This window comes from Hemitrygon akajei, chromosome 4 (genome assembly GCF_048418815.1).
Source record: "Hemitrygon akajei chromosome 4, sHemAka1.3, whole genome shotgun sequence".
NCBI classification, from domain to species: Eukaryota; Metazoa; Chordata; class Chondrichthyes; order Myliobatiformes; family Dasyatidae; genus Hemitrygon; species Hemitrygon akajei.
In genome coordinates this window covers 11,870,798-11,883,832 of record NC_133127.1, presented here as the reverse complement: position 1 = coordinate 11,883,832, position 13,035 = coordinate 11,870,798, and the positions used below count along the sequence as shown (strand labels likewise).

The 13,035-nt window shown below is 45.9% G+C and overlaps 1 protein-coding gene across 1 annotated transcript in view; it reads left to right on the top strand.

The window, feature by feature from the left end:
• The first annotated feature begins 380 nt into the window (after positions 1 to 380).
• Positions 381 to 13,035, top strand: part of m1ap (meiosis 1 associated protein) — a 52,481-nt gene continuing 39,826 nt past the window's right edge. Inside the window, exons 1-3 of the mRNA XM_073041815.1 lie at positions 381 to 572; positions 3,396 to 3,581; positions 4,898 to 5,010. Of these exons, the coding sequence (XP_072897916.1) occupies positions 381 to 572; positions 3,396 to 3,581; positions 4,898 to 5,010 (491 nt within the window). The remainder of the gene's footprint in view (positions 573 to 3,395; positions 3,582 to 4,897; positions 5,011 to 13,035) is intronic.

Genomic DNA, 13,035 nt, shown 5'->3' with positions numbered 1-13,035 from the left:
TGCATTCTGGTTTTGCTTTTCCCTTGTACTACCTCAATGCACTGATGTGATGAAGTGATTTATATGGGCGGCATGCAAAACAAAGTTTTTTACTCGAAGCATAGGACAATAATAAACAAATTTATCAATTTCATTTTGTTGCAAAAAGCACATATCCTAGTCAGCCGTATTCTGTGAGAAATCCTAGTAATCGAAGAACCTAGTTAGATATTTTACAATAAGATAAGTAGACCAAAATTCAGAGAGGAACAAAAATATTATCTTTCCTTCTTTGATTTAGGTTTTCAGCTTCTGGATTGTTGAAACTATCAATTTTCATTCCAGTGAATTCAGAAAGGCTGATGTCAGAGAACAGGAATAATAAAGCCAACCCTGCCATCATGACAAGGCAACCATCTCGAATCCTTGTGGTGGACGTTACACCTCCTTTCTGGTCAGACATTTGCTTCAATCTCTGTGAAGCCCTGGAAAATTTCTTTGCTTTGGCCTGCAGTTTGGGAGGGTTATGTCGTCTGCCTCTCTTCAGTCTTTACGTGGTTCACAATCAGCAAGAATGTCTTCTTCCTTTTGTGGTAGGTAAAAACAGCAAACATAGACCAGGTCTCTGTCTTTTCATTATAAGAAGTCACTTATCAAAATAAATAGCTGTTTGAGTTCAAGGTTCACAAGCCAACTCAATAGCAATAATGATGCTGCGAACACCTTGTGTCACAGGTTGATAGGGTGGTTAAGAAGGCATATGACAAGCTTGCCTTTATTAGTTAAGGGAATGAGTTCAAAAGTCAGGAAGTTATGTTGCAGCTTTATAAAACTCTAGTTAGACTGGAGTATTGCATACAGTCATGTCACCCTATTAAAGGAAGGAAGGATGTTGAGGCTTTGGAGAGGAAGCAGAAGAGGTATACCACCATGCTGCCTGCATTAGAGTGTGTGTGCTACAGTATAATGAGAGGTTGGACACGTGGGTTGTTTTCTCTGGAGCAACGGAGGCTAAGGGGAGATCTGATAGAGGTTTACAGGATTATGAGGGCCCTAGATAGAGTAGACAGAGACAGTATCTTTTTCCCAGGGTTGAAATGTCTAATACCAGAGGGCATGCATTTAAGGTGAGAGGGGGAAATTTCAAAGGAGTTGCAAGAGACAAGCTTTTTTAGACAGAGAGCGATAGTTGCCTGGAATGTGCTGCCTGGGGTAGTGATAGAGGTAGAAGCATTAGAGACTTTTAAGAGTTGTTTAAGTAGACATATGAATGTGAGGAAAATGGAAAGATATGGACATTGTGTAGACTGAAGAGATGAGTTTAGTTAGCCACTTGATTACTTGTTTAATTGGTTCAGCAGAGCATTGTGGGGTGAAGGGCCTATTCTTGTGCTGTACTGTTCTGTGTTCTGCAGTATGTACAGCATGAACCCCAAGTTGTTCAGCAGCCAGAGTAAACCACACATACCTGGCTGTTCTCCAATAAGAAAACATGATTAGAGGGATGGGGTTTCAAAGTTGGAATTTACTAAGGGCCTTAAAAAGAATTTTCTTCTTTTAAGAGTGAGAAATTTCTTGCATTGCAGATGAATGTGAATGGTTATTTAGAGAAAGTACATTGTCATAGCTGTTCTGAAAGATTCAAAACAGCAAGAGTTATATAGTACCAAAGTGGGTCCTTTGGCTCAACTCGGCCTCACTGATCAAGGTGTCTACATATATAAGGTCCATTTACCTATGTTGTTCTTATCAATTGTATATCATATCAGAATCAGGTTTATTATCACCAGCATGTGTTGTGAAATTTGTTAACTTAGCAGCTGCAGTTCAATGCAATACATAACAGAGGGGGGGGGGGTGGAGAGGAGAGATAATTAATTAATTAATAAGTGATTCAATTATCGTATGTGTACATTGGAGATTAAAAATAGTGCAAAAACAGAAATAATATATATTGAAAAAGTGAGATTACGTTCATGGGTTCAATGCCCATTTAGAATTGGATGGCAGAGAGATAGGAGCTGTTCCTGAATCGCTGAGTGTGTGCCTTCGGGCTTCTGTACCTCCTACCTGATGGTACCAATGAGAAAAGGGCATGCCCTGGGTGCTGGGTGTCCTTAATAGTGGACACTGCCTTTCTGAGACACTGCTCCTTGACAATGTCCTCGGTACTTTGTAGGCTAGTACCTAAGATGGAGATGACTAAATTTTTGATCCTCTGTAGCTTCTTTCAGTCCTGTACAGTAGCCACCCCCCCCCCATACTAGACAGTGATATAGCCCGTCAGAATGCTCTCCACAATACTTCTATAGAAGTTTTGAGTGTCCATATCTCTCTAAACTTTTCCTATCCATGGTCTAAAAGCCAGTACCAACAGGTTCCGGGGACAGCTTCTTCCACCAGGCTATCAGACTGATTAATTCATGTTGATACAATTGTATTTCTATGTTATATTGACTATCCTGTTGTACATACTATTTATTATAAATTGCACATTGCACATTTAGACGGAGATGTAACGTAAAGATTTTTACTCCTCATGTATATTAAGGATGTAAGTAATGAAGTCAATTCAATTGTCCAAATGTCTTTTGAACATAGCAATTGTACCTGCCTCTACCATTTCCTTTGGTATCTCACTTCAAATACCTGCTACCCTCCTTATGAAAAACATCCTCTCTGATACCATGTAACTCTTTCCCCCTCTCACTTGTTCTGCACCCCCCTCGGAAGCCTTCACATCCTTCCTGGATTGTGGCAACCAGAACTGCAAACTGTACTCCAAATATGGCCCGAACAAAGTTCTATACAGCTGCAACATGATTTCCCAACTTTTATATTCAATGCCCAACTGACGACGACAAGCATGCAGACTGACCTTTTTACTGTCCATCTATCAGTGTTGCCACTTTCAGGGCTTACTCTCACCATCTCAGCAACAGCATTACCAGTACTCTGCTTGGTTTTTCATCTAGGTAGGTTCGGTCAAGTTCATAGGAGTCATATTGAGATAGGAAACATAAAAATAAAGAAATAAATAAGAACAATGGAGACATGTCCTGGTCAGTGATTGTGTATAATTTAGGGATCCAAGGTAGTGTTGTGGATATTGCAATGCTATTATAGCTCTAGGCATTCCAGAGTTCGGAGTTCAATTCCAGCAGCATATGTAAGGAGATTTTACAACCTCCCTGTGACTGTGTGGGCTTCCTCAGGGTGCTCTGGTTTCTTCCCACATTCCAACAATGAACTGGTTATTAGGTTCATTGGTCATTGTAAATTGTCCTGTGGCTAGGTTAGGGTTAAAAAGTTGGGCTGCAAAAACATGTTCCATTCCACATCTCTAAATAAACAGAAAAAGATCTTTAGAAACAAGATTGAATAATATTTGAAATTATGTTTTTCCTTCTCTGTAGCCAGTGAAAGGAAACTTTCCCAAGCTCCATTCGTGTATCTCAGAACTGAGATCAATGCCAAAGGAAGGATGTTTGCGTGAAAAGCCAGGTTCATTAAAACAAGCTGTAGAGGATGGCCTTTCACAGTTTAAACAGTACATGAGGCATGTGACAGTGGGAGGATCACTGAATAGCTGCTCTGTAGAGGTAAGAAAAATTCATTAAAATTATTTTGTAGCCTTCTCAACAGAATTTAAAATATATATTTTTGTATACTGTATTTAAAATGTGTCTCACATTTCTTAATGACAAAATATCATTTTTGGTGAAAATAATTATAATTTTTTATCAATAGGGATTTAATTGCCATAAGTACATAAGACATAGAAGAAGAATTATGCCAACTGGCCCATTGAATTTGCTCCGCCATTCCACCACGGGTGATTTAATATCTCGTTCAATCTCATTCTCCTGCCTTCTCCCTGTAACCTTTAATACCCTGATTAACCAAGAACCTATCAACCTCTGCTTTAAATATTCTCAATGACTTGGCCTCCACAGCCACCTGTGGCAATAAATTCCACAGATTTACCACATTCTTTCTAAAGAAATTCCTTCACACCTCTGTTCTAAATGGGCTATGCCACCTAGATTCCTGCACTACAGGAAACATCCTCTCCACATCCACTCTATCTAGCGCTTTCAACATTCAATGAGATTCCCCCTCATTCTTCTAAATTCCAGCAAGTACAGGCGGAGAGCCATCAAATGCTCCTTATACGTTAAACCTTTCATTCCTGGAATCATTCTCATGAACCTCACTACAGTTCCTCTCCAGTCAGCACATCCTTTCTTAAATAAGGGGCCCAAAAATGCTCACAGTACTCCCAGGTGAGGCCTCACCAGTGCCTTATGAAGTCTCAGTGTTACATCCTTGCTTTTGTATTACAGTCCTCTCAAAAAGAATGTTTACATTAGATTTGTCTTCCTCACCACTGACTCAACCTGCAAGTTAACCTTTAGGGAATCCTGTATGAGGATTCCCGAGTCTCTTTGCACTTCGGATTTGTACTCTGGGACTGCGAGTGGGAATAGGATGTTTCCTATTTTGTGGGAATCTAGGACCAGAGGGCACAACCTCAGAATGGAGGGACATCCATTTAGAATGGAGGTGAGTAGGAATCTCTTTAGCCAGAGTGTGGTATAAATCATTGCCATAAGCATCTATGGAGGCAAGTCATTGGGTGCATTTAAGGCAGGAATTGATAGAGTATTGATTAGTCAGGCATGAAAAAGTTACGGGGAGAAGACAGGAGAATGGTGTTGAAAGGCAAGATGGATCAGCCATGATGAAATGAGCAGAATGGTGAAAACTTTGAAAAGAAAATCACAATGCAATCAAATAATTAGATAAAATGATTACTGAAAACCATCTGAAGTACATAAGGTGTTAGAACTTGCTTAACCCAAAAAAATTGTAAATGTTAACTAATTAATAATTCTAGTTCTTTTTGCCTTCATAGATCACAGTACTTACCAGCCAGCCTGGGAAGCAAGTGGTGAAGCAACTCGAGTCAGGTCTCAGTGAGACTGATTTAGTCAGTGTTAGGCGGTTACAGGTACTGCATATATCCAGGTGTGACACAATGGAATTGATGGACATGCCTTGCAGCACACAGTCAATCCTATCCGGTGAAGAAAACAACTCTGGTTTGTATTTAGAGTAAATGGAATTCATTTATTTAAGTTATGAACTGCTTCATTCATTGTTATTTGTATCCCTTAGTGATTATTTAAAGAAATTCAGCAAACATCTGCAACAAAAATTGAAAACTTGCTGATTTACATGGCTTAGTATTATATTGAAATATTTGCACACATGCCATCTAACAAGCTCAAAAATGCTGATGCTTTTTGAACCCACATTTATGAGGGTAGATTTTAACTGTACAGCAGTAGAAAATAGGTGATGTGTAGCGGTTTTTATTTCCTTCATACACTATTGTTACTGGGTGTTAGTTATTGCCCACTAGCTTTCAGAATTACCCTAGAATGTTTTTAGTTTGTAGATCTGACTCCTTTTTAAAATTTTCATAAAATAGTAACTTTTTATTTGATGGGCCTACTTCTGTCTCTTTCAGATTCTGGGAATAAATCTACTCACCCATTCCACTGATCTTTTTAAATGGAATTTTAAATAAATATGCCTTTTTCTTTTTTTCAATATTTTGTTTAATTTTTTTGGCATCCATATGAACACATTAGGCTAGAAATTCATTTTTATCCAAAAGCATGCTGAGACCTCATTGAAATTTCTTGTTATTTCCATTGCTGTTTTGCATTGACTGCATTTTTGTTTGGGGTTGGAAGTGGATGTGGACAGTAATGTATCTGTGTAATACTAGCCAACCAATTACTCATAAAAGGAAACTAAGCTCTGGCTCCAACCATACAGTGCCTTTGAAAAGATAAATGTTTGAAAGTGTTACAGGCAGGGCAGCCACATTATCTGACCCTTTATTTCTGGTTTCCTTCCTAGTCCTGATGAAGGGTCTCAGCCTGAAACACCAACTGTTTATTCTTCTCTATAGGTACTCCCTGACCTGTTGAGTTCCTCCAACACTTTGCGAGTGTTGATCAAAATTTCCAGCATCAGCTGAATCTCTTGTGTTACTTTTTTGTTGTTTCTCATGTTTTCTTATGACATAGAGTGAGGCAATTTGGCTCACTGGTCTATGCCAACTTTCAGAGCAATGTAATCAGTCCTGTTTTCCATTTATTTCCTATCATCTATTCTCTCACATGTCTCTCAACTACCTGTCATTTTCTCACCAAGGTGAAATCTATAGTTGCTATTTAACCTATGTGGGAGGGAACTGGAATAATTGGGGGAATACCAGATGGTTACAGGGAGAACATGCCAGCTCCATGCAAACAGGAGTTCAGTATTGAACTTGGATCTTTAGAGTTGTGAAGCACTATCACCAACTGTTGTGCCAGTGCTGAGAAAAAAAAAACCTCTTACAAGCAGCAAAATGATCAAGATCAAATAATCTGTTTTCATGATTTTACTTGAGGGATAGAAATTGATCAGTACACAGAGCATTGGACATTTTCCTCATATCACTTTAATGGGGACAGTTCTCTTTGCTTATTGTGTCTAGACCCTTCATAATTTTAAACCACTGTCAAAATTCCTTGTGGTCTCCTCTGTTCCATGGAGAATCCCAGTTTCTGCAGTCAGATCTTTGATGTGAAATCACCCACATAGATCCTTGCTACACCCTCTCTGCCTTCATGTCTGTGTACTGACTGGAGCTAGATCTAGAGCTTCACAGACTTATTGTGACTTACTTGTTTTCTTCAACTCTTTGGATAATGCCCAAGACTATAGATGTGTTTTTAACTGTTTTACATTCAAATATACAAACTAGGAGGAAGTAGGCCACTTGCACCCAAGAGCCTGCTCTGCCATTTAATAATTTTGTAACTCATCTGATTGCAACATCAAATCTGCATTCTGACCATAATCACTTTTCATCACTTTCTCTATCAAGAACCTGACTACATCTCCCTTTAAAGTATTCAAAGATTCTGCTTCAACCACTCTTGACGATTTGGTTCTTTTGGACTTTGTTCCTCTAATCTATAGTCAGAGAGTACTAGCAAAACTATTAATTAACCCTGCAAAGATTACTGGAAGTATACAATTGTAGTGGTGTGCTACACGCAGCGCTAAAATAACGACATGGAGTCGGTAAACTGCAGTTAAAGAAGATTTTATTCGAACTTCACAGCCTCGCTTTAAAGCCTCCCTGATCCCGCCCTCCCCGGGCGCGGATGCTGTAGGGGGCACGTACTCACAGTCCCCCGCGGGCTTTTCCCTTTGTTGGTGAAGCAGACCTGGCGCCCTTTTGGGACTGGCCTTTGTACCGGAGCGCTGGCTATTTGTGAGCCGGTTCGAGTGCGCTAGGAAGTGGGTCACCACATAACCCCCCCCCCCCCCCCCAGAACCGGCAATACACCCCCCAATGTCCACAGTCTGGGCCGGACCCTGTTTGGGAGGTCGGCCTCTGCGCCGCGGTGCCGGAAACTCGACCGGTTGCACCAAGTCCACATGGGCCGGTTTGAGTCGGTCCACCGTGAAAACCTCCTCTCTACCCCCAATGTCCAGCACGAACGTGGACCCATTGTTCCTGAGCACCATAAACAGCCCCTCGTAGGGCCGTTGCAGCGGTGGCCGATGCCCGCCCCTTCGTACAAACACAAACTTACAGTTCTGCAGGTCTTTGGGTACGCAGGTCGGGTTCTGCCCATGCTGCGAAGTGGGTATGGGGGCCAGGTTGCCCAGCCTCTCGCGTAGTCTGCCCAGGACTGCTGCGGGTTCTGCCTTGTGCCCCCTTGGGGCTGGTATGAACTCCCCGAGGACGACCAGGGGTGCGCCGTACACCAACTCGGCCGACGAGGCGTGCAGATCATCTTTGGGCGCCGTGCGGATGCCGAGTAGGACCCAGGGAAGCTCGTCCACCCAGTTAGCTCCTCTCAGGCGGGCCATGAGAGCCGACTTTAAGTGACGGTGGAAACGCTCCACCAGGCCGTTTGACTGTGGGTGGTAGGCAGTGGTGTGGTGCAGCTGTGTCCCCAAAAGGCTGGCCATAGCTGACCACAGGCCGGAGGTGAACTGGGCACCTCTGTTGGAGGTAATGTGGGCCGGTACACCAAAGTGGGACACCCAGGTGGCGATCAGTGCCCGGGCGCAAGATTCGGAGGTGGTGTCGGTGAGCGGGATCGCCTCTGGCCATCTTGTGAACCAGTCCACGATAGTGAGGAGGTGCCGCGCTCTGCGCGACACTAGCAGGGGGCCCACGATATCCACATGAATGTGGTCAGAACGCCGGTGGGTGGGGTGGAACTGCTGCGGCAGAGCTTTGGTGTGCCGCTGCACCTTGGCCGTCTGGCAGTGCATGCACGTTCTGGCCCATTCACTGACTTGCTTGCGGAGTCCATGCCAAACGAACCTGCTGGAGACCATCTGGACGGTTGTCCTGATGGAGGGGTGTGCTAAGTTATGAATGGAGTTGAAAATGCGTCGCCACCAAGGTGTGGGGACGACGGGACGGGGCTGGCCGGTGGCGACATCACAGAGTAGGGTCCTCTCACCTGGTCCTACGGGGAGGTCCTGGAGCTGCAAACCGGAGACTGCGGTTCTGTAACTTGGGATCTCCTCGTCTGCCTGCTGCGCCTCCGCCAGCGCCTCAAAGTCTACCCCTTGGGAAAGGGCATGAATGTTAGGGCGAGAGAGCGCGTCCGCCATGACATTGTCCTTACCCGAGACGTGCCGGACATCCATCGTGTATTCAGAGATGTAGGACAGATGGCGCTGCAGGGAGAACGACCAGGGGTCGGACATCTTCGTGAACGTAAAGGTAAGCGGCTTGTGGTCCGTGAACGCGGTGAAGGGCCTACCTTCTAAGAAGTACCTGAAATGCCGGATTGCCAGGTATAGCGCCAACAGTTCCCGGTCGAAAGCACTGTATTTGAGCTCGGGTGGTCGCAGGTGTTTGCTGAAAAACGCCAGGGGTTGCCAGCGACCCGCGATGAGTTGCTCCAGTACCCCACCGACTGCCGTGTTAAATGCGTCCACTGTGAGGGTGGTAGGGACGTCCATTCTGGGGTGCACTAGCATTGCGGCGTTTGCCAAGGCTTCTTTCATTTTAATGAAAGCGGCGGCGGACTCCTCGTCCCAGGTAACGCCCTTGCCCGGACCCGACATCAGGGCGAACAAGGGGCGCATGATTCGGGCAGCTGAAGGGAGGAAGCGGTGGTAGAAATTTACCATACCCATGAATTCCTGAAGGCCTTTGATTGTGGTGGGTCGGGGGAAATGGTGGACTGCGTCTAACTTAGCGGGCAGAGGGGTTGCCCCGTCTTTAGTAATCCTGTGGCCCAGGAAGTCGATGGTGTCGAGCCCAAACTGGCATTTGGCCGGGTTGATTGTTAGACCGTATTCACTCAGTCAGGCATAGAGTTGACGGAGGTGGGACACATGCTCCTGACGACTGCTGCTTGCTATGAGGATGTCGTCCAAATAGATGAAAGCGAAGTCCAGGTCGCGTCCCACCGCGTCCATTAACTGCTGGAAAGTCTGTGCGGCATTCTTCAGGCCGAACGGCATGCGGAGGAACTCGAAAAGGCCGAACTGGGTGATGAGTGCCGTTTTGGGGACGTCGTCCGGATGCATCGGGATTTGATGGTAACCCCCGACGAGGTCTACCTTGGAGAAGATCCGTGCGCCGTGCAGGTTTGCTGCAAAATCCTGAATGTGCGGCACAGGGTAGCAGTCCGGTGTTGTAGCCTTGTTCAGCCTGCGGTAGTCGCCGCATGGTCTCCAGCCCCCTGTCGCTTTGGGCACCATGTGCAGGGGGGATGCCCATGGGCTGTCAGACCGCCGTATGATCCCCAATTCCTCCATCCTTTTGAACTCCTCCTTCGCCAGTCGGAGCTTGTCCGGGGGAAGCCTTCGAGCACGGGCGTGGAGGGGTTGTCCCTGGGTCGGGATGTGGTGCTGTACGCCATGTCGGGGCATGGCTGCCGTGAACTGCAGTGCCAGAACCGATGGCAAATCCGCCAGGACCCTGGTGAAGTCGTTGTCGGACAGCATGATGGAGTCAAGGTGAGGGGCTGGCAACTGGGCTGCACCCAGGGAGAACGTCTGAAAAGTCTCGGTGTGGACCAGTCTCTGCCTCGGCAGGTCGACCAGCAGGCTGTGAGCCCGCAAAAAATCCGCACCCGGAAGCGGTTGGGCTACGGCGGCCAGTGTGAAGTCCCACGTGAACCGGCTGGAGCCGAACTGTAGCTGCACCGTACGGGTGCCGTAGGTCCTTACTGTGCTGCCGTTCACGGCCCTCAGGGGGGGACCCGGTGCCCTGCTGCGGGTGTCGTAACTCGTCGGAGGTAAGACGCTGATCTCGGCACCGGTGTCGACCAAAAAACGGCTTCCCGACCGCTTGTCCCACACATACAGGAGGCTATCCCGATGGCCAGACACCGTAGCCATCAGCGGTGGCTGGCCCTGGCGTTTCCCGGGAACTTGCAGGGTGGGCGACAGCAGCGGGCTTCTGCGCCCCAACGCTGGTGGTAGAAGCACCATTGTCCGTTGGTCTCCTCACCCCTGCCTCCAGGGTTAGCAGGCTCTGTGGCTGGGCCTGGTCTGGTTTGCTGCTGGGAGCGTGGCCTGGTGATCTGTGCGACGGATGCCCCACTCACCTTCTTGGCGTTCCACAGCAAGTCCGCCCGGGCTGCCACCTTCTGGGGGTCGCTGAAATCCGCGTCGGACAGCAGCAGGCATATGTCCTTGGGCAGCTGCTCCAGGAATGCCTGCTCAAACATGAGGCAGGGCTTGTGTCCGCCGGCCAGAGATAACATCTCATTCATTAAAGCCGATGGAGGTCTGTCCCCCAAACCATCCAGGTGCAGTAAGCGGGCAGCTCGCTCGTGCCATGAGAGTCCGAAAATCCTTATGAGTAGGGCTTTGAAGTCCGTGTATTTGCCGTCCTCCGGGGGCGACTGTATGAACTCCTCAACCTGGGCGGCTGTCTCCTGGTCAAGGGAGCTCACCACGTAGTAGTAACATGTGTCCTCTGAGGTTATCTGCTGAACGTGGAATTGGGCTTCTGCTTGCTGGAACCATAGGTGAGGTCGCAGCGTCCAGAAGCTTGGCAGTTTCAACGAAACCGCATGAACAGATGCGGCGTCATTCATCTCTGGTCCAAATATCGTTTGGACCGTCGGGGTCACCAATTGTAGCGGTGTGCTACACGCAGCGCTAAAATAACGACACGGAGTTGGTAAACTGCAGTTAAAGAAGATTTTATTCGAACTTCACAGCCTCGCTTTAAAGCCTCCCTGATCCCGCCCTCCCTGGGCGCGGATGCTGTAGGGGGCACGTACTCACAGTCCCCCGCGGGCTTTTCCCTTTGTTGGTGAAGCAGACCTGGCGCCCTTTTGGGACTGGCCTTTGTGCTGGCGCGCTGGCTATTTGTGAGCCGGTTCGAGTGCGCTAGGAAGTGGGTCGCCAAACAATGTTTTTACTCAGTGAGGGCAGTACAATGATTTATCTATGATGGATATTTGGCCATTACTCAGTGCCATTGTCTGTCCATGATGAATAGTTGTTCAGAACATACACACAGCACAGTAAAGGCCTTTGGCCTACAATATTGTGCTGACCTTTTAACCTATTCTAAGAACAATCTAACCCTTTTCCTCCTATATAGCCCTCCATTTTTCTTTTATGCCTATATAGATAGATAGATAGATAGATACTTTATTCATCCCCATGGGGAAATTCAACTTTTTTTCCAATGTCCCATACACTTGTTGTAGCAAAACTAATTACATACAATACTTAACTCAGTAAAAAATATGATATGCATCTAAATCACTATAAGAGTCTCATAAATATCTCTTATAGAGTTTCTTTGCAAAGGACATTAGTTGAGCATTATCCACTTAAGCTGTAGTTCAGTGCAGTCTTAAGATGAATCCCAAAATATCCTCTGAGATCAATATGACTAGTTGAGGGGAACAGCAAGGAGCTTCTCTGAATATCTGGACTGATCACCTATCTCATGATGATCTCAGAACCACTTCTCTTCATAGAGGTGCAGTCACTTAGTTATGTAGTGCGATCACTCAAGTTGAGTATGATGTTCTCCCAAGGGGTTATTTCCTTAATGGAGAATGCCTGCAGATGACTTTGTCTAATGTGGAGAGGCTGAATCACAGGCAGCCACCACACACGGTCCTTGGCAGATCGAGGTCAGGGTCCAATGGTATGGCATGCAAGGTGACTGGAGACCCTACACTGCTGCAGCCTTCCTCCATCTTCACTGCTGTTGTGATATGTCATCATCTTTTGCCAGCTCCACCACTGAGGTTGGATCGCTCTTTGTCTGGAATCTCCCCCTTGACCTTACCACCATGGGTGACCCTACCAGGAATTAAGCTCCAGACAGCATTGCTCTCTGGATCTCAGGAACTCACAAGCCTTCCCACCACGACAAGTTAAGCTCCTTGAATATATAATATTCTTAGCTATGATTCCAGCTGCAGTCACACTTCAATCTTTATACCAGTGTGTCATACTTTTAAGTCACAGTCTCTTTTCACATTGTCTTTATCTAATCTATATTGTATTTACCTAAAAAAAGAAATAATAACAGTGTGAGGTTTCAGTCACAGAATGCTATGCTGGAATGTGGTTGATCTGAAAAATATTGAAAGGGAAAGTATTAACTGCTTTGTGGAAAAATTCTGTCAAAGTGATTGAACTGCGACTTGGTTGACTCTTTAATATTCTGTCCAACTCCCACTATAATCTTTTTATTCTTGGCCTCCTACACTGCTCCAGCAAACTCAAGGAGCAACAGTTCTGAATACATACACTCAGTGGCCACTTCATTAGGTACACCTGTACACTTGCTCATTAATGCAGATATCTAATCAGTTAATCATGTAGCTGCAACTCAATGCATAAAAACATGCTGACATGTTCATAGGGTTCAGTTGTTGTTCAGATGGAACACCAGAATGGGGAATAAATGTGATCTAAGTCCTGTAACTGACCATCGAGTGATTAGTGGTGTCAGACTGGGTCTCA